This window comes from Acinonyx jubatus, chromosome C1 (assembly GCF_027475565.1).
Source record: "Acinonyx jubatus isolate Ajub_Pintada_27869175 chromosome C1, VMU_Ajub_asm_v1.0, whole genome shotgun sequence".
Classification (NCBI taxonomy): domain Eukaryota; kingdom Metazoa; phylum Chordata; class Mammalia; order Carnivora; family Felidae; genus Acinonyx; species Acinonyx jubatus.
Genome location: NC_069381.1, coordinates 8,832,924 through 8,860,771, shown reverse-complemented (window position 1 = coordinate 8,860,771; position 27,848 = coordinate 8,832,924). Strand labels below are relative to the sequence as shown.

The 27,848-nt window shown below is 54.0% G+C and overlaps 1 protein-coding gene across 1 annotated transcript in view; it reads right to left on the bottom strand.

The window, feature by feature from the left end:
• Positions 1–13,105: 13,105 nt before the first annotated feature.
• TNFRSF8 (TNF receptor superfamily member 8) overlaps positions 13,106–27,848 on the bottom strand; it is a 57,101-nt gene continuing 42,358 nt past the window's right edge. Inside the window, exons 16-18 of the mRNA XM_053207306.1 lie at positions 23,553–23,578; positions 20,773–20,974; positions 13,106–17,614 (exon numbers count right to left, since the gene is read on the bottom strand). Of these exons, the coding sequence (XP_053063281.1) occupies positions 17,367–17,614; positions 20,773–20,974; positions 23,553–23,578 (476 nt within the window). The 3' untranslated portion in view covers positions 13,106–17,366. The remainder of the gene's footprint in view (positions 17,615–20,772; positions 20,975–23,552; positions 23,579–27,848) is intronic.

The following is a 27,848-nucleotide window of genomic DNA, read 5'->3' as shown; positions in this document are numbered from 1 at the left end:
CAGAGTCGTCTGGAAGGCTTGTTAAATGTGCAGATTCCTGGGCCCCACTCCCGTGTCTGTTGAGGGCCTGATGATCTGGCTTTTTAACGTGCCCTCAGGTGACTAATGGATATCTTTTGGGGAACCCTGTGCAGAGAGGGTTTAGCTGCAGCAGGTGCTGTGGCTAAGGGCGGTCTGGAAGGCATAGCTGTGGTTGGGTTGGCAACGGCAGTTCACGCTGTGGGGAGGTCTCAGAACCAGCCACAAAGCCAGTGACTTCTCACCTGGTCTGGGCGTCCAGTGGGATCCTGTCTCAAAGGAGCTGCTCGGGCAGCCTGACCCTCCCCCACCCCACCCCACCCTGCCCGCCTCCCCATCCCCACCCAGCTTGGCCCACAGCCAGAGCAGGCAACCTTCTCTCGTTCCACTGTCCTGCTTATCTCAGCACCCTAAATGCCCTGGGCCAGCCCCTGGATGACTCACGTCCTAAATCACGAACAGGAAGTAACACAGTGTTAGCCACAGCCCTGAAACTGTCTTCTTCATCTGTGCCTCCCTTGGCCCTCCCGCCATCCCAGGGCCACACCTCAGGCTAACCTGGTCGTGCCAAGCAGCCAGCCCCTGTCCCCGTTTCCTTCCAAAGAAGAGGAGGGCCGAGGAGTGCAGAGCTCCCTTCCCCCGACCCTCAGAGAGGACCCCAGGCAATTGGGGAAATGGAGTCAAGAGGGCCTCCAGTCCTCCTCCCGCATCCCCCCAACCATTCTGCCCCAACCTCCCTGTTCTAGGTTGCCTCTTCTCAAGAACCAGCCCCCAACCACCCGAAGACCCTCAGTTTCTCAGCCGAGTCAAGTGGGGCCAGCTGAGAGTCAGGGGAGAGAGGCTGATCTCACCCTCACCGCCAGCTCTGCATGATGGTGGCCGCCCGGGGCCCAGCGAGCGGGAGCTCGAGTGTGGCCTCTGCAAGAAAGGACGCGTGGCTGAGGACCGGGCGTGCCCTGGGTGGGGAAGGGGCAGCCACAGCATGACCACCTGGCTCCTCTGCCTTCTGTGGACTAGGACCGAGTCCCTGACGGCGTCCTGACATTTGAGGATTCTGATTTTCCCGAGACCCAGAATCCGAAGCAGGCTCCAGGCTCTGAGCTGTCAGCGCAGGGCCCAACGCGGGACTCGCACCCACCAATGTGAGATCATGACCTGAGCCGAAGTCCGACACTCAACCGACTGAGCCACCCAGGCGCCCCAACACCCATCTATCTTTTTACCTTACATCGTCTTCATTTTCAGATTTTTTTTTTAATTAAAAAAAATTTCAAAGCCGAGGATCCAGAACACCCATACTTCCACTACCCGGAACTGACCAATGTTAACATCCAATGGCCGCCCTCATTCCTCTCTGACATCATATCATTTAACTCTCGACCCCTCTGCCCTCCCGGCCCGGCCTGAGCGCACAGAGCACGCTCCCGCCACCAGACCTTTGCACTTGCAGGCCTCTCCGTCTGGATCACCCTTCCTCCAGATACCTGCATGAATCACTTCCTGACTTCAGTCCAGCCTCTGCTCAAATGTCACCTCCTCAGACAGGCTCCTCTGACCCCCTAACTAAAATACCTGCTTCACTTTTTTTCTTAGCAGTTCTAGAACTTCTGTGTGCGTAGTGTCTGTCTGTCTCTCCCACGATGGCTGGGGTCTCGCCTTTTTTGTTCTCTCCTGGGTCCCCAGCACCTAGAATAGCAACACGGACATTAGATAGATACTTTCTTTAAATAGCAGGTTCTTGGGGTGGCTCAGTCGGTTAAGCGGCCGACTTCAGCTCAGGTCATGATCTCGCGGGCCGTGAGTCCGAGCCCCACGTCGGGCTCTGTGCTGACAGCTCAGAGCCTGGAGCCTGCTTCGGATTCTGCGTCTCCCTCTCTCTCTGCCCCTCCCCTGCTCATGCTCTGTCTCTCTCTGTCTCAAAAATAAGTAAAAACATTAAAAAATAAATAGCAGGTTCTCTGTATTTGTTGACTAATTTTTGCTTCAAATTATTTTATTTTATAATTAAAATCGAAGCCTTTCTTGACACTCCCCCACCCAGTTCTCATCCCATCTCCTTCTCCCCAAAGGCACCTGTTACTCTGAGTCTCCGAGTGGCCCTACATGGCTCTCTAGTCTGTCTTCTGCCTTCTCGTTTAAACAAACAACACAGAGTATCGTTCTCTATGCCTCTGCATTTACACAAACGGTAGAAAACCAGGCTCGCCGCTCTGCCCCTTGATCGCTTCCCCTCCCCTCGGACATGGTTCTGAGAACTTTCCGTGTTGATGAGTTCAGACCTTGCCCGTCCTCTGTACCTGCTGCTGTGTGGTGCTGGCCCGCAAGCCTGCTCCACAGCCTGCTCCCTGCTCCCTGCTCCCTGCTAGGGGACGCCTGGGTGCCTGCACTTTCCTCCACCCCTGCTTGGGGATGCCCATCCTTGGCGCCTGCCTCCCAGAAGCACGGGATTGAGCGCCTCCTAGACTCCTAGGTCCTAAACCTAGAAAGTCGAACTGCCAGATGGTGGGGTTTGCACATTTTCATTTTCACTAGGTCCTGCCAGATTCCTCTCCCAAGGGGCTGTACCCGGTTACACTCCCACCAGCGGCATGTGAGACTCCCGCGTGCCCACAAGTGCGAGGACCTTTGATCTTGTCAGTGGGTTTCCTTTTATAGCCCTTCATATTTTCAAAGTGCTTTCAATTCTCCCACCCGCTTTCAGGGTAGAACCTCGCCCTGGCCGTGCCAAAATTCCTCTCGCTTGAGGCATGCGTGCCCCCAAGTCCCCCAAACCTCAACCCCTAACTCCTCTACCCACTAGCCCCCAACCCTCCACCTGCCACCCATCCCCCACCCCCCTCTCCAAACCCCCCTCCTCCTGGGGAAGCTGCTTCCGGCTCGTCCCCACTTTCTGGCGAAAGTTAAAGACACAATGGCTGCCTTCTTCCCTGATCTCTCCAGACCCGCCTTACCCTGGCCTCAGTTTCCCTGCCTCCCCTGGGTCCCCTCTGAGTTCTCCACCCCATTACAGACTGGGCAGCTCTGGCCTGGAGAGGCCCCTCCCCACCCCCCATCCCCTGCTTTGTAAATAATTCCCAGGGATTTTATAATTTGGTAGCTGGTGTGAATGGAATCTTTTTTGCATGACTTCTCCCTGGCTCTGTTTGTTTGAACTTCACCTGCAGGGGGTTCGATGAATCACGCTCTTCCGTGCAAGAGTCCATCCACACTTGCTTTCTTTTTTCCCCAATCCCTGCTCCCGCCCCGCTCCCCACCACTGTGAGCTCAGTCCAAAAATCCTGTGGTGTCCGTGGGGTCTGGGATCTCTCTGGGGTGGGACTGCCGGGTCTGGGCGTTGCTGTGGGCCTATTTCCCTGAAGCTGCCAATCGTTTCCCCCCCCCCCCCCACCCCAGGCTGGCCACCCCAGCCCCACTCCCTGTCACGAGGGTCCCATTCTGATTTGGGCCAATTCAATGGGTGTGATGCGGGACCGCCTCTCGCTTCATTTCCATTTCTCTGAATATTTGTGGGTTTGAGCACCTCTTCATTACTTGTTAGTCACTTGGGTTTCCCCTTCTGTGAACTGCCTATTCACATCCTTTGACCATATTTCTATTATTTCCTGTCTTTTTCTTGCAGCTTTGCAATAATTCCTTGTATATTCTAGATATTAATCCCTTGTCATTTGAGACGTCACAAACATTTCTCTTATCCTGCCCTCGGTCTGGTGTCCTGGTTGATGGTGCCCTTTGCTATTAAAAAGAAAAAAATCCTTCAGTTTAATGTAATCATCAAATCCACTGATTTCTTTCCTTTTCTCTTTTCTTTTCTTTTCTTTTTTTTCTGCCTATTTAGATCTTCATCAAAAGTTCCCTCCCAACCCGTAGGATAAAAAGATATTTTTCCACGGCTGTTCTCATTCACTTTATGCTTTTGACATCTCCCACCAAGGTCTTCAACACAACCAGATCATATGTGGTGTATAAAATCTAGAGCCCCAACTTCATTTTCCTCCAGAGCCTCTCCCATCCCAGGATGTCAACCCCGATCATGATTACATGGCGCTGTGGCTGGACTGTCTCTTCGCCTCCATCCGCCTTGCTCCTGGGATAGTTCCCCATGGTTTTCATCAGTAGCGCTCTGTAGACTGTTCAGTTCCTGGTAGAGTGAGTCCTCCTTGCTCGTATACAGGGTTCTTCATTCTTCCATATATATTTTAGAACACACTCGTTCCGCTCTTCGAGCTCCAGCTGAGATTTGCACTGAATTGACCGGTGAATATGAAAAAAACCTGACATCATTGCACCATTTGGTGTAACCCGCCCGCCACCATGACACATCCTTCATTTGTGCAGAGCACCTTCTATCTTCCGTTTGGTTTGATTTTTCTCTGGACATCCGGGCGTGGAGAGGTGAAAGGCATCAGCACCCCTCCCTAACTCGCCCCTTCTACCTCCTGGGCTCTCAGCTGATCGCCGCCATATCTCCTCCAGGCAAGCTCAATGGCACAGCCTAGTAGTCTTTTTTTTTTAATTTTTTTAATGTTTTTATTTATTTTTGAGACAGAGAGAGACAGAGCATGAGCAAGGGAGGGGCAGAGAGAGAGGGAGACACAGAATCCGAAGCAGGCTCCAGGCTCTGAGCTGTCAGCACAGAGCCCGACGCGGGGCTCGAACTCATAGACCGTGAGATCGTGACCTGAGCCAAAGTCGGATGCTCAACCGACCGAGCCACCCAGGCGCCCCAGAGCCTAGTAGTCTTAGGAGATGATCCAATATACGATCTTAAGTGGCTCGTCCAAGCTCTCACAGCCAGCACACAGAGTGTGAACACATAACATACAGCAAATCGATCCTATGGCTGATATCATTAAAATCTAAAATGTCAGTTTTGAAGGATTTGCTGAACCCCGAGGCCATGATCTCTTATGTTAAGTTGTACCACTCATTCTAAAGAGGCGCCACTTCATAGATGGAGAACTTGGGGTTCTTCTGGTGTCCCGAACACAGGGCTTTCTCCAGCCTGACCCTTAGGGAGCGGTGGGCTTACCAGGCCCATCTCCCCCATCACCAGGAGCTTGTACCGACTTGGTGGCCCCAGCTCTTCAGACGAGCCCAGCTAGGAGGCAAAGGCCTACCTGGCACATCTCCTTTGGCCTTTCCTGGGAAGAATCGCTTTCCTAAACCTGTCCTTACCTCACCTTTCCCCAAAGCTTCCTCCAAAGTACTTTCCCAGAGGGCTCCCACCTGAACCCCCAGGAAGTGTGGGCTTAAACACTCTCACATTGAAATGCAATGCCTTCCCATTTGAGGCAGAGCCATTCTTCAGGGCTTTGCTCCAACCCCACCTTCTTCTTGAAGCCCTCCAAGATGTCTCCAGTCCACAGGGGTCTCTTGCCCTTTCTACAGGAAGTCTGGCATTGGAGAGAAAGAAAATGAGCTAAACCAGAGACTTGCAAATATATATTTATTAGCAAACATGTGTGTGTATATATGTATATATATATGGACATGTACATAATATACATATATATGCCATCAAATGATTTATTGTAGTGGAATCTTCAAGTTTTGTGGGGCTTATTTTTAATGTTTATTTTTATTTTTGAGAGAGAGAGACAGAGACAGAGTGTGAGCGGGGCAGGAGCAGAGAGATAGGGAGACACAGAATCCGAAGTAGGCTCCAGGCTCTGAGCCATCAGCCCAGAGCCTGACGCGGGGCTCGAACTCCCGGACCGCGAGACCGTGACCTGGCTGAAGTCGGACGCTTAACCGACCGCGCCACCCAGGCACCCCTGAAGATAGTTTTTAAAAGTTACTTAGAAGGGAAAGAAACCAAAATGTTTGAAGTAGTGGTAACGGGTGATGGGATCACGCATAATGTTTATTATTTTCCTTATACTTTTTCTGTTTGTTAGTTTTTTTCTCCTCCCAGATTTTACTTACTTCCTTATTTGTAAGGATTTTGGTTTTTGTTTTACTATTTAAGGCACCAGGAACCTGAGTTCTAGTTCTTTTTTTTTTTTTTTTTAAGTTTGTTTTGAGAGAGACAGAGAGAAACAGAACACACAAGCAAAAGCAGGGAAGGGGCAGAGAGAGAGAGGGAGAGAGAATCCCAAGCAGGCTCCGAGCTGTCAGCACAGAGCCCGATGCAGGACTCCATCCCGAGAACACTGAGTTCATGACCTGAGCCGAAATCAAGAGTCAGACGCTCAACCAACTGAGCCACCCAGGTGGCCCCTGAGCTCTAGTTCTGAGGCCTGTGACCTCGGACACATCGCCCTCCTCTCCAGGCCTCAGTTTCCCCATCTGTACTCTGAGAGAGAGGGGCTGCAGGGGGCTCTGAGGCCTGGGGGCCACAAATCCTCCTGCGTATCAGCCCTGCCCTGGGTCCCCCGTTTGCCTCCGGCCATGTCAGCGCACTGCTTGGGAGCCACCAGCCCGAATGGCCTGCAGACGGGAGAACCGGCACGTGTTTTTCTCATCTGCAAGACCTTGGCTCAGAGCGGGAGCAGCCGGGGAGCGAGGAGGGAGCGACAGGGATGGGGTTGGGGGGGAGGGGTGCAGTGCCCAGCCAGGCTGGACACCGGGTCGCTCTGTGCCTGTCTCCCTGACGTGGCACCCAGCACATGACACCTCTCCTTTGGGAAACGCAGCACGTGAAACCTCTCCTTGCTCATCAGCAAGGAGCACGCAACACTCAAGTCGCTGACCTCATTTTCCCAGCAACTTTTCCCTTCCCCAACTCAAAAGGAGGAAGAAAGAAAGAATTTTTCCCCTGGTACAATTTCCCAATCTTCACTCATTCGGATGTTTACGTGGACACGTCTACTGGCCAGAGCTGGGCAGGGCCGGACAGGGATGACCCGGTGTGGGTACACCCTCTGCAGAGAGCTTGTGGGAGGGACAGGGGTACCTGGCTGAGGAGCCGGGGGGCTCCTTGAATTAGGTGACAGTGACTTGGCCACCTCTAGTCTATCGTCCACGTGGAGCTGTCTGTAGGACCTCGCTCCCAGGGAGCCAGAGTCCCTCACCGCCCCCAGGCCCGCACTGCCTTCCCTGCACACCCCGTACATACTTACTGAGTGCCTACTGTGTGCCGGGCAGAGTTCTCACGCCCCTTCGCCCGCAGCCCACGGAGACCCTGCTCCGGCCAAGTGCCCAAATGAGATCCCAGCACGCTTCAGCTCCTGGGAATGAATGGTGGAATTTCGAGCACCAAGAAGGCTTCAACTTGGCCACCACCTGGACCTGGGTTCAAGTCCTAGCTCAGGCCATACTGGCATGTGACCTTGACCTTGGACAAATCACTTCTTCTCCTTGAGTCTCCATTTCCTCATCTATGGAATGGACATAAATAAGTCCCCTTTACGGGGTACCTGCGGGGCTCGGTCAGCTGAGCGTCCGACTTCGGCTCGGATCATGATCTTGCGATTTGCAAGTTCCAGCCCCACATCGGGTTCTCTGCTGTCAGTGCAGAGCCGGCTTTGGATCCTGTCTCTCTTTCTCTCTGCCCCTCCCCAGCCCGTGCTTTCTCTCTGTCTCAAAAATAAATTAAAACATCAAAAAATAGGGGCGCCTGGGTGGCTCGGTCGGTTAAGCATCCAGCTCCGGCTCAGGTCATGATCTCACGGTTTATGAGTTCGAGCCCCCCGTCGGGCTCTGTGCTGACAGCTCAGAGCCTGGAGCCTGTTTCGGATTCTGTGTCTCCTCTCTCTCTGTCCCTCCCCTGCTCATGCTCTATGTCTCTCTGTCTCTCAAAAATAAACGTTAAAAAAAATTTTTTTTTAACATCAGAAAATAAATAAATAAATAAATAATAAAAATAAGCCCCGGGGCGCCTGGGTGGCTCAGATGGCGAAGCCTCCGGCTTCGGCTCATGTCATGGTCTCACGGTTCATGGGTTCAAACCCCGCATCGGGCTCTATGCTGACAGCTCAGAGCCTGGAGCCTGCTTTGGATTCTGTGTCTCCCTTTCTTTCTGTGCCTCCCCCATTTGCATTCATTCTCTCTCTCTCTCTTTCTCAAAAATAAATAAATACATCATCTTTTTAAAAAGTCCCTTTTGCAGGGATACTGTAAAGATCAGGGTTTGGGAGCCCGCAGCACGTGGCACGTGGTAGGTGCTCGATAAATGGAGACTCAGAACTTGACGGTGGCCATGCATTCGGCCTCCCCAGAACGGCGCGCTGCCCTCCCCCGCCCCCCTCCACCGCCACAAGTTCAGGGGAAGTTTTCCCTGTGAAGTTCCCGAAGTGCTCAGTCCCTCTCCTCCCCCCTCACACTCAAAGGAAACCCCCTGCAGGCCCGTTCCCCTGCAGTTCCCCGCCCTGGTGAGGTCGTGGCAACCTGTCACCAGGGGCCCAGCCCCTCCGCCTCCCTCCCAGCGCCTGCAGGGCTGCCCCCTAGGACACTGCCTCCTCCGGCATCTCGCCCCTTTGTCCTTAGAGGCCCAGAGGTGGGAATTCGGCAGAGAGGCGGCCTCTGCCCCAGACCCACAAACGCCCCCATTACCGCTTCTCACACCATGCCCCGAATTTCTCACCCTGCCCTCAGACCTTCAAAGAGGACCAAATCCCCAAGCCCTGGCCGCATCCCTGAGCGCCCTACGCATACCACTGAGGTTTTTGTCTTTATGGCGGGTACCGCTGGCTAAAGTTGTCTCATGCTCCCTTTCTTGTCCCTCCACAAGGGCAGGGCTATGTCCCCAGCACCCAGCAGCACATACAGTGTGAGCTCAATAATTCACAAACCCATGAGCGGGCTTAATCTTTGCAACCTATCTTTGGGACAAGTACTCTCGTGAAACCCATTCCACACAGGAGGTCGAGGAGGCCCACCCTCCGGGCCACGTGCCAAGCCGTGGGCACTAGAGCCCCACGCCCCACGCTTCCCTCAGTCCCAGCGACGGTCACATCCTCAGCCACTGCCCGACCCCAGGCCGGCCTCTGTGGTTAGCCTGGACTCCCCGGGAGCAGTACCGTCTATCCCTGTCTTCTCCCAGCCCACAGTGTTTCCCAGCACAGTCCCTGACACACAATAGGTGCTCTAGACAGGTCTGCTGCTCAAACGACTCCGCCAAACGGGTGAACAAATTCTTCTCTCCGCACAGAGATGTTTCTTGTGAGCCTTCTGGGACTTGACCCCCAACCCTCTTCACAAGTCAGGGCTGTGGGAACTTGGAGGACACAGAGGCCCTGGTCCTGGGTGGTCCTGGAAGGCTTTCTGGAGGGGGAGGAGGAGGAAGTGGAGGATGGAGGTTTGGGAGTTGGGGCGCTGGGCCAAGATTGCACAGCGAGACGTGTCTTCTGTATTTGGTGTCAGGGGCAGGTGGGGTGGAATCGAGAGGGGACGAAGCTGGGTTGCAGGTTGGTTTGGATACAGGAGCCACGGGAGGTAGTAGGACGTGCCTGCGAGGGCCAGATTGGCAGGCGGACTCCGGCCTGTAGGTACTGGGGAGCCATCAAAGGTTGTATGAGAGAACAGCACAGTCGGAGCTGGGCTTCCAAAAGGGAGGACGAAAGCCAGGAGGCAAACTCCATTCGCTGTATGGTTCTGGAGCCTGGAGCCTGGCAGATGCCCGGGTGGTGTGCTCTGCAGGGTCTGGGACTTGAGGGCGGAGCCACAGCACAGCGGTGACCGCAGCCTCAGCTATGACGGAATAGCATGGCCAAGTGGTTGGGAACTTGGACTCCAGCCGGATGGCCTGGGTTTTGAATGCTGGCTGCACCACTTAGCAGCTGTGTGACCTCAGGCAAAGTGACGAATTACTCCGTGCCTCTGTTTCCTCATTTGTAACAGAGAGGTATTAATAGCAATCACTTCCTAGGGCACTGTGGGGTTTAAACGAGAACACAAAAAGCCTCGATAAGTAAGAGTCCGTATTGTCTTTCTCACTGACGCAGGACATCCTGGAAGGTAGGGATGGAGACCCTACCTCTTTGGTCAGAGCCCAGCTCACAGGGACACAGAGTGGCTCTCAGAGAACTTTGAGTGAATGAACCTGGCCAGGCCATCTCCGGAGTGCCCCAGAGTTCACAAGGGGTCTTCTGCCCGAAGTGAGGGGCCCTCCCTTGACACCTGCCTCAACACCTCCTCCCTCGGCACCCACCGAAGCTGTGGGTATTTCCTGAGTGAAGTGTGATCGCAATGAAAAACAATATCCCTGCGACAGCCTCTTGCATAACCTGCCCACAGCTCTCTGTGACTTCCTGACCAGGCTGTGCGCAGCCCCGGCGAGGGTGTGGAGGGGGGGAACCCATCCTGCCTTAGAAGGTGCCAGACGCTGCCCCCCTTCTCAGGGGAGGCCCAGCAAGACCTCTTGCAGCCTCAGTTTCCCCATGTGGAAACTGGGGTGTTGAGCTGATTACTTTGAATGTCTCCAAAGTTATGGAATCAAACAGACGTAGGCTGGATTTTCGGCTCTGCCTCATTCCAACTGCGGGGGCTCCTGAATGCACAGGTCAGGCCGTCCCCAAGGTGAGAGCTCACACTCCGGAGACAGACAAACTCGAATTCAAATTCCATCCAGATGACCTTGGACAGGTTATATTTAGCTTCCTTGAGGCAACTCTGGGAGCAGTAAGGGTCGAATTATTGGGAACACGAAATGAGGCAATATACGAAGTATTAAGCACAGTGCCTGTCACACAGTAAGATCTCAAAATTCTTTGACCCTCCTATTGAGGGCTGGGGGATCTACAACCCCTCACCTTGAATCTGGGCTCTGTGGCTGCTTAACCAACAGAATGTAGCCAAGGTGATGCTGTGCCCGTTTCTGGGTCCAGATCTTAGGAACCTGGCGGGTCCTATTTCCTACGCTGGGGTGGTTTGTTCTAGGAACACAGGAGAGGCCCGTGGGGAGAAACCCGCAACAATCCCCGGGCCAGCCACGGGGCACCAGTGTGAACCGAGGTGGACTCTCCTGCCAAGTCGGGGCCAAACTGCAGATCTGTGAGCACAATCAATGACAAATGTTGTTTTAAGCCACTAAGTCGTGAGGTGGTTTATGATGTAGCAAGAGAGAACCAGGACAGTTGAGGTCAGTTACTAGCCATTCGACATTTTTGCAGACTGGGGCCCGGCGAGCTCATCTATAATCACGGCCACTATGAGGGTAAGTGGCAAAGTATGGAAAGTGCCTTGGACCTGAGTAAGTTCCTAACAATTTCGCTGCCTCTTATGCAGAATCAGCTACGTCATTTGTGAGACCCAGTGGAAAAAAAAAAAAAAGAAAACACAGGGCCCTTTGTCCAAAGGTTAATAATTTATCAGACAGCACAGCAAAGCAGTAAACCCAGCGCTGGCCCTTCAAAGCAGGAGCCCTGTTGGACCAAACAAGCCGTGTGCTTAGGAAGCCCTGCTCCCACGACGTTCTCGTCTGACTGTGGGAACTACTTTGACTCCTGCAAAGTTGCCTCATAAATAAGAACCCAACTCACTCACCACAGTTACTTTTAACACCAAATTAAAAACAAAAACAAAGAACGGAAGAATGAAAGTCAGCAGGTAATCTTTACTTGTTCACTTGGACTGAACAGTGATTTCCCCCCACCCTGTCTCCACACAGCACCAAGCTGAGATGTTAGGCAAATTGCTTTACCTCTGTGGGGCTCAGTTTTCCCATCTGTGAAATGGGGAGGCTTGTTCTCGACTGGTCTTCCTTCTGGGGCTCCTCAGGGGCATGGGGGCAGAGAGCAGGGCACAAGGGGTGACTGAGGATGCACAAGGCAATACCGGGGTCAGGTGGTTCTCCAGAAGATGCTGTCTGCATTGCCTGCCCTCCCAGCCTTGGGTCTCCCCTGCCCGCAGGATCAGGGGGAGAAGCTCCAAGAACAGAGGCTCTGACTGGGCTAGCCTCGTGTCCTTTCTGCCTCACCAGGAGACTCAGAAAGCCACAACTGGCCTGCCACTTGACCTTGGGCAGGTTCCCCAGCCTCCTGTGACCATCTCTGCCTCCCTGGAAGAGGAGGAATGAAACTGACCTCCTTCCCATCTCCCAGCTGTGGAGAGTTGGGAAGTGAAAGGAAACTTGTCCAGAGGGCACAGTGCCAGATGATGGCTCTACATAAACACAGCCCAACCACAGAGGCATCCTGGCCACATGGGCGGGAGGGGGACTTCCCGGCTGTGTGACAGTAGGTCCGTTTGTCTGCCTCTCTGAGCTCCGGTCTGTAAAAGGGAGCGCTGATACTTGGCTTTTCAGCTATCATCATGAAGCTCAAATACAGAAAGAATGTAGACAGGCTGGAGCCAACTGTAAGGCTCCTGAAACGCCTACTTGGACTGCTATTTCCTGAACAGGGACCATGCCTAGCACCAGGCCGAGCACTTGCCCCGCGTTACCGCTGGGCCGCACGACCACCTCGGAAGGCAGCTGTTGTGCCCATTTTGCAGATTGGGAAACCGAAGTTAAAGGCGCTTAAGGGCTTTGCTGGAGGCCCCGTAGCCGGAGTCACTCGAGCAGGAGGTGAATCCTGACTGAGCTGAGCCATTCCTTCCCCGACAGGCGAGGCCACGGTGATGAAACAGAAGGGGGCGCGTGCTGGCCGACGGAGGAAGAAAGTGCAGGCCGTGGTTCGGAGAGACCCCACGCCCCACACCCGAAAACAAACAAAGGCTCCAGCCTCCCCCAGGAATTTTTGGTGTGGTTTTTACTCTCCTGGAAGGCACCCGGAGAAAGGGGGAACTAGACTGACTGACGGCCAGCCTCCTGTGGTGACATCAACCAGGGCCACATGAATCAGTAATGCAGGCTTCTCTCTGTGTCCTGAGACCACCCGTCCCACTGCTTCCTGGCTCCTGGCCACCGGTGCCCCTGGCCCAGGCTTCCCTCTGAAATAGGTTCAAACAAACTTTGCTGCCTCTGCTTCGGCCCTTCACGCCTATTCCAGAGATAATACCAGGATGTTTATTGTTCTAATAGGAGAAAAATAGAAATAATGATGTTTTATGATGAAGTCTAAGTGCCTGACAGCCGCCCGGCAGGCCCCCGTGACCCACCCGCTGCTTTCCACACTCACCTCCTGCTCCTCTCTGTTCTGCTCACTGTGTTTCCACCAGGGTGCTGTGCTTCCTGAATCTTTTTTTTTTTCTAGTTTATTTGAGAGAGAGAGAGAGTGCACAGGGCACAGAGAGAGAGGCAGAGAGAGAGCGAGAATGCAAGCAGGCTCTGCACCACCAGCACGGAGACCAATGAGGGACTCAAACTCACAAACCACGAGATCGTGACCCGACCCGAAATCAAGAGTTGGACACTCAGTGCACGGAGCCACCCAGATGTCCCGTGCATCCTGAATCTCCTGGCCATTCCCACCTCAGGGCCTTTGTGGTTGCTGTTCCCAACTTGCCGGAATGTTCTGCCACCAGGTCCCCAGACTCCCTCTTGTCATGTCACCTCAGGTTGAGCTCAGAGGACCCCTCCTTAGAGAAGACTTCCCCGGCCACCTGGCCAGAATTGCCCCTCCCTTCCAGACACTGTGACACAGGCTCCAGATTGGGGTTTCTTGTAGCACACAGTGCGATTAATCCTGGAATGACCTTGTTCACTGATCAGTTGTGCACACTCATCAGTCTCCATCCACTGGACCCAGGACCCAGGACAGCAAGTCTGAGCGCTAGACAGACAGACCTAGGCCTTCCTAGGTCTCTCTGCAGCTAGATGTGGGCCTGGTCACCATGGGTGTTTTCAGAAGGAAGGGAGGGCGGGAAGAAGGAGGGAGGGAGGCCACTCAAAAAAAAAAAAATCTTGAGTAGCAATGCAGTGCAGCCTGGAATGCACTAGAACCACGAGCAGGACATCCCTTGCAGAGGGACCCAGAGCACATCGCAAATACCCAGAGTTCCAGACATCTAATAAACAGCCCAGTCCTATGACCATGATGTGAGGGGTTCCCACTGCAACTTGGCCCCAAGGGAGGCCAGGTCCCAGGAGAGCCTGAAAGCCCCGGTTAACCTTACCAGAGCAAACACAGGCTTGCTGGAACCAACCACCACTTATAATGCCCTTTTGAGGGTGACCTGTTTGTAGGCTGGAAGGAGCTGAATTCTGCTAGCCTAGGAAGGGCTCGCTCTTGGCAAGTGGCAGCCAGGCTGCACCCAGGACAGAAGCTTCCATGCAGCAAGCACAATCCACGTATCAGGTGGGGTCTAATGCAACCCCATGACCCTACTGGATAGAGACTGATACCTTCACCTCCAAGACCAGGAAATCGCTTTAGGGAGATAGAGGCACATAACCAAGAGTGCCCATCTGGTAAGTGGCAGAGCTAGGACTCGAACCAGGTCTGACCCCAGGACCCATCCCCACCTGCACACTGCTGCTGTTCTGTGCCCACGCCCCAGAGAGCAGTGGGCAGGCCTCCCTGCCTGCACCTCGCTCTCAAACACTGGTGACCTGTGCTCCTCTGGCCCCTGGGCACGGCCCCAGGATGTGCACCCAGCATGGGGTGTTGGCCCAGGGCGAGGGGCCTGGGGGAGGGTCACGGAGTGGACCTCGAAACTTTTAATATCCTCACTTTGGCCTCCAATCAAGCCTTATTCCCCCACTTGCACTTTGTCTCAGTCTCCACCCCACCCGCCCTCCACTTCCTGCACTGTCAGCACCGATTTTCATTTCTGTTTAGCCCAACAGGCCAGTTCCCGGTGACCGGTCTTCAGGATCTCCCCCCACCCAGGGGAGGGATGAGATGAGACAGAAGCCTCTTGTTCCATCTCGGGGACCGGCCCTGGCCTTACTTGCAGATTCTCAGAACCTAGAACAGCTTACAACCTACCAGACAGCTTGGGAAATGATAAATTTCCTTTGAATGCAATAGCTTCCGTAGGACACATCACTTACCGTCACTCCCCGAATACAAACTCTTCAGGAAGAGGGATGTACGTGTGCACGGGAGGGATCCTTACAGCCTACGAAGTGCTAGCCTGAGTAGGAGGGGCCTTGCCTGTCTGCCCACCTGGACATCAGAACAGACAGAGGTTCAGAAGTAGCCCCTGATCACGGGTCAAGACAGGGAAATTCACCGTGGCTCTCAGACCAGCCACATGGCAGGCAGACGCTGGTTAAACGGCTGGGTTGATTTGCCGGTCTGGACATGAGCTGGAGTCCTGGGGATGGGGTGGGTGAGTCTGACCACAGCCCTCTGTCTCTTTCCTCCACCCCACAGGGGAACCACAGTCAGAGGGGGGCTCCAGGCTGGCTGCCTGTTGTGGGGGCAGTTCCCCCCCAGCTCAGGCCCAAAGTCCAAGTCTCACATTTACCCCTTCGTCTTCCCCTTGCCCGCCCCCTCCATCCCCCGCCTCCAGAGACTACATGTTTATGCTACTACTTTGTGACTCCCCTTTTCCCAAGCTGGGAGGCTGCTCAGCCCAGCCCAGAGGGAAGAAGGTCATGGGGAGGCCAGGGATCTCTTTCTGCAAATACTCAAAGAGAGCCTTATGACAAGAGAGGCTTTATTCTGCATATCCTCGGAGGACAGGTCTGGGACCAGGGAGCAGGCGGTACGCAGAGGAAGGGCTGCCTCAACAGATAGTGGGCTCCCTGTCACCAGAGGCTGGTTGCCAGGCGGATGGGTGAAGAGGGACCTCCCTGTCCTGTGGGGAGAGAGACTGCCCAGACCCTTCCTGCTCAGAGGTTCTCAAATGCTCTTAATCCAAAGATAGTTTCCTGAGCCTTACGATTAGTTTTTTTAAGGGACCTTACTAATTTTCTGAGGATCAAAAGTTTTGGAGGATCGAAAGTTTTGTGAGGGGCCTTTGGGCAAGGGAATGCTCCGTTTCATTAGACATGCGTCAGTATCTTCAAGTCAAGACTGCCAGAACCCTGCTGGGTGGCCTGCTGGGCAGGGTGGGGCGTCCTTGGGGCCCCTCAGAGCCAAAGCTCAGGGCACAGTGCCGGTGCTGTCTCTAAAATTTCATGTAAACTTCTCCAGCTTCTGGTATGTGTGTCAGCGTCCTAGCCTCTCCAACTTTCCCAAAAACATCTGAGCAGTTTCAGAAACTACCCTTGTGATTCCTGACCCAGCCTCGACTTCCTCCTGACAGTGAGCAGGCTGGTGGGTAAACAGCAGATTCCCGGGCCTGGCCTCCTGCAGGGGGTAATTCCAGGAGCCTCTAGGTGGCTGAGACTCCATGCCCTGGGCTGCGGCCGACCTGTCCTCTGCCCACAGGCCCCTCTCCAAGGCCCCTCGTGTGTTTATAGGAGTCTGAAAGCCCCGGGGAGAGCAGGCCAGCGGACCCAAGTTAGGGCAGCTTCTCCTTCTCGTGAATTGCAAAGATCCTGAAATCTGGACTGAACTACTTGTTTTTCCAAGAATCCAGAAGAAGGCATTTGAATGCCTGGGTGAAACCGCGTTACTTTTTGACATCCATATCCCCACCGTGGGTGCTGAGCAGGGGAGCCCGAGGGCAGGGCGGGGGGCCACCGGGATCTATAAGCGTGGCAGAGCTGGGGAAGGTGCGTCTTCATTTCCCAGGACACAGCAGCAAGGATCCAGGAAGGGCCCATGGCTCCCCTTCAGCAGGCCATTCTCCAGGAGGGCAGCCGGGTAGGCGGGGTCTCCGGCTGGAGCAGGACCCCGCAACCAGAGCATCTACAGACATCTGGGTCCCAAGATGCTTCCCACTGGGAGAACTGGTGGGGACATTTTGAGACAGTTGACCCCAGGCCCTCAGCCCACCGTGGGGGCTGCAGCACAGGGAGGGGCTGGAGGCACCAGGAGGGTCTCGCTCAGCCCTAGCAGGGCAGGAGGCCAGGCTGGGCACACACCTTGGCACAGAGCACAGCGTGCCAGCTGTTGCCAAGATGGGGGATGATGCCTCGTCCCTTGGCTTCCCCACTGACTCAGGAGAAACCACCACAGGCGCTGGCTCGGTGCCCATGGGGGCCACACCACAGTAACTGGGGGCTGCCGGCATGGCAGCAAGGTCAGGGGGGCACTGCTCCCGAGGCCCCGGGCGAGAGAAGCAGGCCGAGGGGTCTGTGCCTCACAATCTCTGCCGCCAGTGAGCTCCGGCCCTGGCGGTGTGCGTCTGATGCTCCGGGCTCCGAGGGCGTCTTCCTGGCAGGGGTGGGAGACAGGGCGCCCAGTCCCTGCTGTCTGCCTGCTGCTCCAACACTGCCGTGCGGATCCAGCCCCTGGGTTGTCTCCACGGCACGAGCCAGGCTCCCCCGGGGTCTGGGCTGGGGGGGCAGCTGGGCGGGGCGCAACTGGAAACCACCAGAAGCCCCCTGCCCAGGCTGGTCTTCCACCGGATGCCGGAACCTCAGTTCGGGCCACACAGGCCTCTGCTGCCAGCCTGGTGCCACTAATGCCACCCTGGCCTCTCCGGGGCCACCCAGCTGCCCTCTCAGCCCCAACCCAGACCAGGCCTCATTTCTCAGAGACAGTCATGGGCAAGGGGGCCTCCTTTCCTTCCTCTTCTACTGAGAACATGACGTCCCCGCAGCTGCCCAGAGGCGGCTCTGTCTCCTGCTCCGGGAAGTGGGGGTACGCGTGGTCCCCTTCCAGATCCTCCTCCAATTCAGGCCCCGTCGGCCCCGCCAGGCCCCGGCCCTCAGGCACCTCGGTCCTCACGGTCCCCACAATCACTGTGTCAGCCTTCATGATGTAGATTTTCTCTGTAAGCAAAAGGATGGGTTGAAGGGAGGGAACAGGAGCCCTGGCTGGACGGAGTGAGGAGGCAGAGGTGGGTGCAAGCCCCAGCCTCGTCACTCCTACTGTGTGGCCTCAGGCAGATGACACAATCTCTCCGATCCACGGTAAGCCCCACCAACCTCACAGGTGTCCTGAGGCTCAAAGGAAATAAAACAGCTAGAAACCATGCACTGAGAAGTTAAGCACTGGCCCGGCCCGCCTGCTCCTTGTGGGAGAGGCTCACGGTCTCCTCCAGTTTCAGTGGGGATCTGGTAGGGAAGGAGAGAGTAAAGCCGGGAGAGAAAGCGAGCCCTGGGGAGAGAAGCTGGTAAGTGGCAGCCCCGGGAAGCTCCAGAGGAGGTTAGCCGGTGGCAGACACTGTCCAGACACCCTCCACGCGTTACTCCCGAATCCTCACATCCCGGCTGCCAGGGGGAGAGTCTAGGATTGTCCCTGTGGACAGATAAAAAACCTAAAGCCCCAAAAGGTTAAAAGACCTGCCCAAAGTCACCAGGTAGTTAGAAGTCTCAGAAGAAACCCCCACCTGACTGGCCACCCTTTCCACTCCTATCCACGTGCCTAAATCAGAAACCAGGGGTGACGGACTTGTCCCGGTTTGCCTGGGGGCACTCCTGGGACATGGCCGTGACAGTCCCGAGCCCCATGAACCTCTTAAGGTCCAGGTAAACCCAGGCAGCCCTGGGGCGCCTGGGTGGCTCAGTCGGTTGGGCGTCCGACTTCAGCTCAGGTCATGATCTCGCTGTCCGTGAGTTCGGGCCCCGTCGGGCTCTGTGCTGACAGCTCAGAGCCCGTTCACGCTCTGTCTCTCTGTCTCTGAAAGATGAAAAACCTTAAAAACAAAATTAAAAAAAGAAACCTCAGCCCTGTTGATAATTAGCCGCAGCCTGGGAGTCTTTCTCGGGGCCGTACCTCGGGTCTTCAGGTGTTCGCTACGTGTTTCCCATCGCCCACCCGAAGCCTTCACAGCTGTGCCTGAGTAGCACGTAGTAGGGCTGCTGGTGTATGTTGCTTGGATGAATCAGCAGCACACCCCATCAGAGGCATGATCCTCTAAGGGTCGTACCACCATCTATGGCTGGGGCTTTGGAGGCTCAGGGGAGCTAAGTAAGCCGAGAAGCGAGGAGCCTTTACCCGGCCCAGCTACATGGCCTTGCACTCAGGGCCTCCCAGCAGCCCGGCCCGGCCCGTGACTATCTCTGGAGTCTGAATGAGGAAGCTCAAGAAGGAACTTGAAAGCTGGGGTGGAGCAGGACACTGGGATGGAGCAGCCCACCCGGGGCTCTAGAATCCAGGCAAGTTATCTTGGTGGGAAGTGAAGGGGCTCTCCCTGCCTGGTGCCCTGGGGGCGAGGGATAAAGCTCAAGCTGCAGTTTGGTCCCCCGGGGGTGCTGGACAGGGCAGCAGGGGCCCCTCTGGGATGGTATGAGAAGGACAAAAGGCTCCTGAGAGGACCTCCAAGGCCTTCGCTCCCAACCACCACGCTCGCCAGCAAGGCTAACAGGCCAGCTGGAGCAGACGGCCCACTCCCATCCCGGGAGCTCGGCACCTCCCTCCACCTGCCCCCGCAGCTCCCTCTGGGCACTGCCCTCGGCAGGGACTCAAACGTTCACATTAGGACTTCTTAGGAAATTTAAAGGAGATGTCTTTGGTGGTATTTCCCCAAATAACCCTCTTTTAAAAAATGGGGAAAAAACAAAAAACCTTGCTGAAAGCTACAATTCCAAAAGTTTTGTTTTCATATGAAAGACTCAGCCCCAAAGAGTTCAATCCACCACCAACTGCGACAGAAATGTGGAGAACAAAGCCTCTTTGGTATTACCCAGCAACGGTTAACCCTCCAGAGGACAGAGATGGAGCTCACAGCCAGGTGGAGGGGTGAGGGGAGGGGGGAAGGGAGGCTACAAATAGTCACACTGCTGGGTGCTGAGGATACTAGGTCAGGAGGCCTGGGGTCTGGGGGAGCACAGCAGAGGGGCATCTGGTCTAGACAGGAGAGTGCAGAGGGCCAGGAAGACTTCCTGGAGGAGGAGGCAAAAGGGCAGGGGCCTCAGGAGCTCAGGAATTGACCAGATTTAAAGAGGGAGCTGCCCATCCAGGGTGAGGAAGCAGCTTCCACAGAGAAGCTCAGGAGGGAGGGAGGGCTCTGTGAACTCGGGAAACTGCCAGTGGGTAGGAGAAGCAGGCCTGTGGGGTCAGGAGGCAGGTGAGTCTGCTGGGGAGGAGGCAGTTGGTGACCAGTCTGAAGGCCGGAATAAGAATCCTGGAATCCATCCTGAGAGCAACAGGGACCCCTGCCCCAACCCCAGGGGTTTAAGCAGGGGTGCACAACGGACGGGCATATATTTTGGCACAAACACTCTGGGTGTAGCAGGGTGGAGAGCAGAAGGAGAGGAGGCTTTGGGAAGCCAAAGCAGAAGGTCCGCCTGAGTGGGAGGGCGGCTGCAGTTCGGGAAGTGCTGACCTCCAGGCCGCCGTGGGCAAGCCAAAGGCTTCGGAGCCCCGCAGGTGGGGGGCCGTGTCCCAGCTGGGCCACTCAGTGGCTGTGTGACAGGGAAGATCTCTTCACGCACCCCCCCCCCCACCAGCTGCAGTGTCCCCAGTTATAAAAAGAGGAGGAAGACACTGTCCTCAGAGGCCATGGGACAACGAGAGATGACTTTCACCTAGACAAGTGGCAGGTCTCATTGTCACCGGCACCTTTCAAGGTGTCCTCCTTTCCCTTCACGGGGCTCTTTGCTGGGGGATGGGGCGGCGTCCACATCTCACCTCAACAACAGGCACCAGGCAGGGGAGCCCCTTCCCCCACCTTCACCCCCACCCACCAGGACAACCTCCCACGCATGATTCCACGTGTCGCAATGGCCCTATGAGGCAGAATTAGCACTATTCCTGTTTTACAGAAATTTGAATTGGGGTAACGAGGGGGAACAGCCTTCGTAATATACCTAAGCATGCTTTAACTCTCTCACAACAAGCATCTCCTGCTTCCAAGGGCCTCTTCCTCGCTGGGCCTTCGCGCCCTAGGGTCTCTGGTTCCGGTCGGGGGCACTGGACCCTGAGCCAGTGCCCATCTCCCCGCTGCCCCCTCGGCCCTGACCACGCCCCAAATCGGCAGACTCACCGATCCTGTTGTTGGTATGCTCTGAGGTCACCCGGGGCTTGGGAAGGTCCCTGGGGGACGGGGGGCTCCCGGCCGGGCTGGCATCCAGCAGCCGCATGCTCTGCAGGCACGCTTCCCCGTTGGGGCAGGTCTCCACGGCCGGGGGGCCCATTAATCCCAGCTCCTCTGTGCCCGGCTTGGCCACCGATATGCAACTCCTCAACTGCTGTGGACACAGAAGATGGGGAGTTGATGCGGGGTGCCCCAACCTCCCCTCGGGCTCTGAGCTGGGAAGCCCCTGTTTCTTCATGTCTGTAGACCCCAGTGGGTCTCCCTCTCTGCCTTAAAGCTGCCACACACCACCCAAGGCTTCTCAGCTGTTTTTTTTGTTTAATGTTTATTTATTTTTGACAGAGAGAGAGACAGACCATGAGCGGGGGAGGGGCAGAGAGAGACGGAGACACAGAAGCAGGCTCCAGGCTCTGAGCTGTCAGCGCAGAGCCCGACATGGGGCTCGAACTCATGAACCGTGAGATCATGACCTGAGCCGAAGTCGGACGCCCAACCGACTGAGCCACCCAGGTGCCCCAAGGCTTCTCAGGTTTGAGAGCCTGATGTCCCTGTGGAGAATTTTAGAAGTCGTGTTGCTTTTAACTTGTACTAAATGACAGTAGCCAGCATCCCACACTGCACTCACCAATGCATCACTCAGTGCGACGCGCTGAGAATAGCCCCCTCCCCATTTTACAGGTCAGGAAACAGAGACACAGAGGAGTCAGGGAACTTGCTCAGGTTAGTTAGTAAGTGTTTGGGCCAGTACTTGAACCCTGGCGCCTCGCTCCGGAATCCATGCTCATAAAGCACCTGTTGGTAAGTGTGCTCTCCAGACCCACCCCAACTCCCCAGCCCTGACCTCCTGGGACAGCGGTCGTTCATGATTACATCAATGCGTTCTGTACATTTTCAGGAAAATGGTTTAGTTTTTTACTTTTATAAGTAAGCATAAAGGAGAAGTGGTCTCATGAAGTGTTCTGGGTTTTTTCAGTTTATTTTTGAGAGGGAGGGAGACAGAGAGAGAGAGAGAGAAAGAGACAGCACATGAGCACATGGGGGAGGAACAGAGAGAGAGGGAGAGAGAGAATCCCAAGCAGGCTCTGTGCTCATAGCACAGGCTCTGTGCTCATAGCCTGACTTGGGGCTCGATCTCATGAAACGTGTGATCATGACCTGAGCCAAAACCAGGAGTCAGATGCTTAACCACTGAGCCAACCAGGAGCCCCTCATGAAATGTTCTAACACATACTAGTTAGGGAATGAGTCTGAGTAATTCACAAAGTATATCTACATAACCCCAAATATTCTTTTATATTAATTTGAAGTCCAAAAGATGGCATTTTAAACAAGTTACTATAAAAGCACTGACTCCCGTGGCCAAAAGATGTTTGGTTATCTTAGAAATCATTAAATGCCTTGTTCATGAAATTTCCTGGTATTGTAATAGCCACTTATCTGACCCAAGCATATTTGAATGTGACCTCCCATAATTTGAAACTGAATTCACATTGTGGTTCTATTATATTTAAAGACTAAAGGATGGAAACCTTTCTCCAAGGGTGAAAGTCTGAGTCAAAAGAAAGTCATGGGTGGGTGAGGGGGCACGCCTGAGTGGCTCAGTTGGTTAAGCATCCAACTCTTGATTTTGGCTCAGGTTATGATCTCACAGTTTCACAAGTTTGAGCCCCACGTGGGCTCTGTGATGACAGTGGGGAGCCTGCTTGAGATTCTCTCCATCCCTCTCTCTCTGCCCTCCCCCACCTGCATGCATGCACACTCTCTCAAAATAAATAATTTTTTTTAAAAAGGGTATGGAAGACTTGATCAAAGAAAACAAAAATAGGTGAACCATACACACATGAGACTCATCCATATGTCCTGCCCTGTCCCTCAGCTCCCGATGGCAACACCCCTGCTCTTCCCCCCAAAGGTTGCTCCTGGAGGCTGGGTGCATAGCAGGGCACCAGGCCAAGCCCAGTGAGGACCAGGTGTCGAAGCCCCATCTGGGGTAATCATAGGATCAACAGTAAAGTTTGCAAAGCCTGGCCTAGCGCCTGCCCACAGCAAGTTGCTTGTAAAAGGCAGGTGAAGAGGTCCTTAGAGCCCAGGGTACCAGCTTTGGAGCCATACAAACCAGGGTTCAAATCAAACCAGGGTTCGCTGATCTATTTTCCAGCTGTGGAGTATCCTTTCCCATCTGTGCCTCTGTTTCCTCTTTTGTAAAATGGACCACAGCACCAACCTCTGAGTGTTGTACGGCCTACCCAAGGTAACTTTAAGAGTCACAAGCGAGGTGCCTGGCTCCTGGGAAGTGCCCATGTGTGATGGCTACATTTTCAGAGTCATGCTCTGGATTTGCCATCCCAGCTGTGAGGATGAGAGCCACAGAGGAGTGAAGGAGAAAAGGGGAGGTCAGCATGGCCTTCCTCTGACCACACCTGGCACCCAAATCGGCCCAAACCAAATCCACGGCCCTTCTGGAAGAGTCCCCAGCAGGGTGAGCCGGGAGCCAGAGGCAGCTGAGCGGGTGGGGCTCCCCATCCACTGCCAGAGCCTGGCTTCGCCCCGCTGTGCTCAGAGCATCCCACGGGGGGCAGACCCAGCCTGAACCTGCGGGGGCGGGGGGCGCACCCCATCACTGTGGTTGGGGAATGACCCACAGCTCTCAGAACTGGCAGATCTGCTAGCGAAGGAGTCAGAGTTAGGGGCACAAAGCCAGGGAGGCGGGGCAAAGAAGGGCTACTTACGGTCAGGTTCCTCCTGGGCCTGGAATCTGCAAAAAGAAGCAGAGCAGGGACTTCACCGAGGAGGGTCTGAGAGCTACCTGGTCCCATCCCAGCCCACGCATGGATGGCGGCTGACACTTATTAGGCCCTCGGGCTGGAGAGCAGTGGATGGCTTCAGAGTCCGCGCCGAACCCTGGGCACAGAAACTCATTTCCCAGCGCTCACTTCTGTAGCGGCAATGGGAGAACTGGGAACCACCTCTCCCCCAGCCACTAAGCCAATCACAGTACTGACGCCCTCCCCCAGCCCACGGGCTCAGAAGTTGGTTTGTGGCTGCGGACACTATCTTGTAGCCCCCAGGGTCTAGAGAGCCCAGAACTCCTCAGAGCCCCGTGCAAAGGTCTCACGGAAGACCTCAGGGCTGGTAACACAGAGCAGATAACCGATCCTGAGGACCTCTGCTGAACCTGCTCCGGGCATACCGAAGCCAGGCGACCCTGGAGGCCTTCTGTGGGAGCTCGGTTTCTACGACTCGTGCCTGGAAGAGCCCATATGACCACCTTCAAGGAAGACAGCTGCTCATCGTCAGCCTGCCACCTACCATCCCCCTCTGGTGGGCTCAGGAGGCACAGACTCAGGGATTCTCAGGGCACAACTACTTCTTATCCCAAACCCCCACCCCCAGGTTTTCTCTCCTATCAAATACAGGGCCAAGTCATGGCCAAGCACATGTTGGTATTTAGCCACGGCCCACTGGCCATTTGAGACAGCTGGAGATGGTGCCCAGGCATCTGGTCTACCCGAGGGCAAATCAACTCCCAGCATAGACCGTCCTCTAGGGACACACAGCCCTTTAGGACTCCTGAGGAGGCCCTCTCGGAGACTTGGAATAGACTGCTGTGGGTGTGCACACCTGACCAGAGAGATCTGCTCTGAAAATGCCAATGAGCTAAGTCACCTCCAGAACACTCTCTGATTTCAGCAGCTCTGGGAACCATGAGCCCTGAATCCTAGCTGAAACACTTCACTGGAGGCCCACCAGCTGTGATAATACAAACAAGACAGGTGGTGTGAACATGCTGTGTAGACGTTAGGTCAGTTTGGGGAACACTCTTACATGTACCTTTTAAGCGACCATCAGCAAAGTGTCTAAAGAGGAAAGGAACCGGACACTAAAAAGTGTCTAAAGAGGAAAGGAACCAGAATGATGGTCAAAAGGAGAACATGTATAAAATGACACAATTCTGGGTTCTTGACTTAACAAATGCACCGAGTTTCCTTCCTCTGGTAACTGGTGTTCCCAGCACAGTGGTCACCTTGGGAGGCCGTGGCTCATTCCCACTAGGTAGCCACTGTCCATAGTCCAAGCCACCAAATGCTCTCTGGCCCGAGGCAGCTTCCTTTAAATGATGTCAGTGAGGCCTCATCTTTGTCCTTTAAGAGTGAGTTTGAGTTTTGCAAACAGCCAACTTTGATTTGGGTGGCCACAGGGAGAAAGTACAACAAAGTAACAAGATAAAATAAAATAAATAAAAGTGATAAAATTCAGTCTTGGAGAGGATGTGGGTAAAAAGAACACAGCTTCTCATGCCCTGTGAACCGGTTCCATGTTTTTCAAGAGCCAACTGGCAAGGAAAACCTCACACCCTTTGACCCAGTAATCCCTCTATGGGTACACACCCTCAGGAAATAACCCAAGAGAACACAACAGGGTTGTGCACAGAGGTGGTATTTATAATAAACAAAAAGCTGAGAACGAGCCAGATGCCAAACAATGAGGCTGCTTAGCAGTCTTGAAGCAGAGGCCTTCCTGGCAGGAAGGCCAACACAACATTACTTCACCTTCCCAGGCTCAGTCCTCATGTCTGGAAAATGGGACACATCATGCCAACTCTGGAGGGTTTTTGTGACGATAAATGAGATCTCAAACGTGAAGGTGCCCAATGATTAATCACCCGGAGAGCATGAACCTTGATGTGATATGATGAGAATGACCCTGTACTCACGTGGTCTTCCTCCCCTAACCCCTTAAGTCCAATCTAATAAGGAGGAAAATGTCAGACAAATTCCAACAGAGGGGCGTCCTGCAACATAACTGGCCAGTACTCCTCAAAACTGGCAAGGTCATGGGGGTGGACAGGCGCCTGAGTGGCTCAGTAGGTTAAGCATCCGACTGTTGATTTCAGCTCAGGTCATGATTCCAGGGTCATGGGATCAAGCCCTGTGTTGGGCTCTGTGACGAGCATGGAGCCTGCTGAAGATTCTCTCTCCTGCTGCCCCCTCTCCCCTGCTCATGCTCTTACTCTCTCTCTAAAATTAAAAAAACAAGACAAAACTGCCAAGGTCATCAAAAACAGGAAAGTCAGAAACTGTCCCAGCCCAGAGGAGCCCAAGCAGAGACAACAACTATTTGTAACATGGTTTCCTGGGTGGGAGCCTGGAACAGTAAAAAAAAAAAAAAAAAAGGTTGGGCAAAACTAAGTAAACCTAAATAGAGTACAGACTTTATAAAGTCAATAGTAATGTATCAATATTGATTCGTTTATTGTGACAAATACGCCATGTTCACGTAAGACATTAATAATGGAGGAAACTGGGTGCGATAAGGGAACTCTCTGTACTATCTTTTCAAATATCCTATGCTCTAAAAAATGAAGTGTGTTTAAAGTTTTTAAAAATTTAAACGTGAAAAAGGGACTGTGCCCAGGATGCTGCCTGGCATATAGTGGGTCCCGGGACATTAATGAGGCTCGGCACTCCATCCCACCAAAGAGAAAATCAGCATTTGATACTGACTCTTGGAAACAAGCATAAAATAACACAAAGGTGAAAAGGCAGAATCCAGAGGTACTAATGTCTGCCTACAGCTTCGTTACAACCCACGTGTGTGCTTTGATTAAAGACCCAGAACCAGTCATGCCAAGTACAGAGGTCAGATTTCGTAAGTGCGTTTCCCCTAAAAACGTTGCTTCAGTCCACTGTCTTCATTGATTTGTTTTCCTGCTTTGGGGAATAACTGTGATCTTCTTATAAACGCATCTGGCACCCTAGGACCTGAGTCCAGGGACACACTAAGCATCGGCCACCCCTGGGACAAGCGCATGGTATCCCCGGGGCCACTCTGAGGGCCACCATAGCCGAGCACAGGGGTTCTGATGCGCACACTATCGGTCCCTTCCATCTTGGTCACTCTCCCCTTTCAGTCCCAGCCCCAATGTGGCCTGGGGTCCTGGCTGCTGCGGGCAGCAGACCAGACCCAGGGAAGGAGTCAGGCACAGAGGTTCAGCCTGGCTTTGGCAATGGGCACCCCGAGATTAAGACCTAGGCTCCTTGGAGACATACACGATTCCAGGGCGAGGGCAGGAAAGTACCAGGCACGTTGGGATCATCTTAAAGAAGTGCTCAAAACAGGAAAGGATGGGACAAAAGGACACAGGAGCCAGCTTCAAGGGCCCCCACTGGCCTAATCTGAGGCAACTTGAACATCAAATTAAATAACGATGGCAACAGAATAAAATAGCAATCCAAGAGTCCAGGCAGCTATAAACACAAAGGAAAAAGAAGACAGTTTGTTGAGGAAGCGGTTATTCCCGGGGCCTCAAAGTACCCCCCCGAAAGTGCTTAGCACTTGCCAAGGAGAAAAGAGCAACTTGGTGCTGCAGCCTGGCAGGACGGATGCCACCAGGGGAACTGGGTGTCACTCCTAGGATCTTCCCATCACCAGAGACACATGACCGGACTCCAATCTCCAGTAGTGAGGACGCATCAGGCAAACCCAAGGTGAGGGACATCCACAAACCCAGGGCCGGGATCCCCAAAAGTGGCAAAGTCGTGAACATGGAGGAAAAGGCAGCAATGCACCCAGACTGAAGGAAACGCAAGAGACATGACAACCAGATGCAACACGAAATTCTGGATTCTTCTGCTATAAAGGATGTTGTTGGGATAAATGAAGAAAGTTGAAAGGGGTCTGAGAATTAGTTGGTGGTAAATGCATCGGTGTGAATTCTCTGATTTTGATGGTTTCACTACATTGTCTAAAACTCCGCCCATGTTTGTATGAGCACACGCTAAAGTATTTGGAGATGATAAGGCATTAAGTGGGCAACTTATCTAAAAAGGTTCAGAAAAAATTAAGTTCTTTGTACTGCATTTGTGACTTTTCTGTAAGTGTGTAATTGTTTCAAAACAACACAAAATGTTTTTCAACTTCGACCTGCCTGAAGTAGCAGATAATGACTTCAGTGTCATTAAAAGGAAGGATTAAAAGAATTTTAGTCAGTGTTTCTCAACCAGGCGTGATTCCCACCCCCAGGG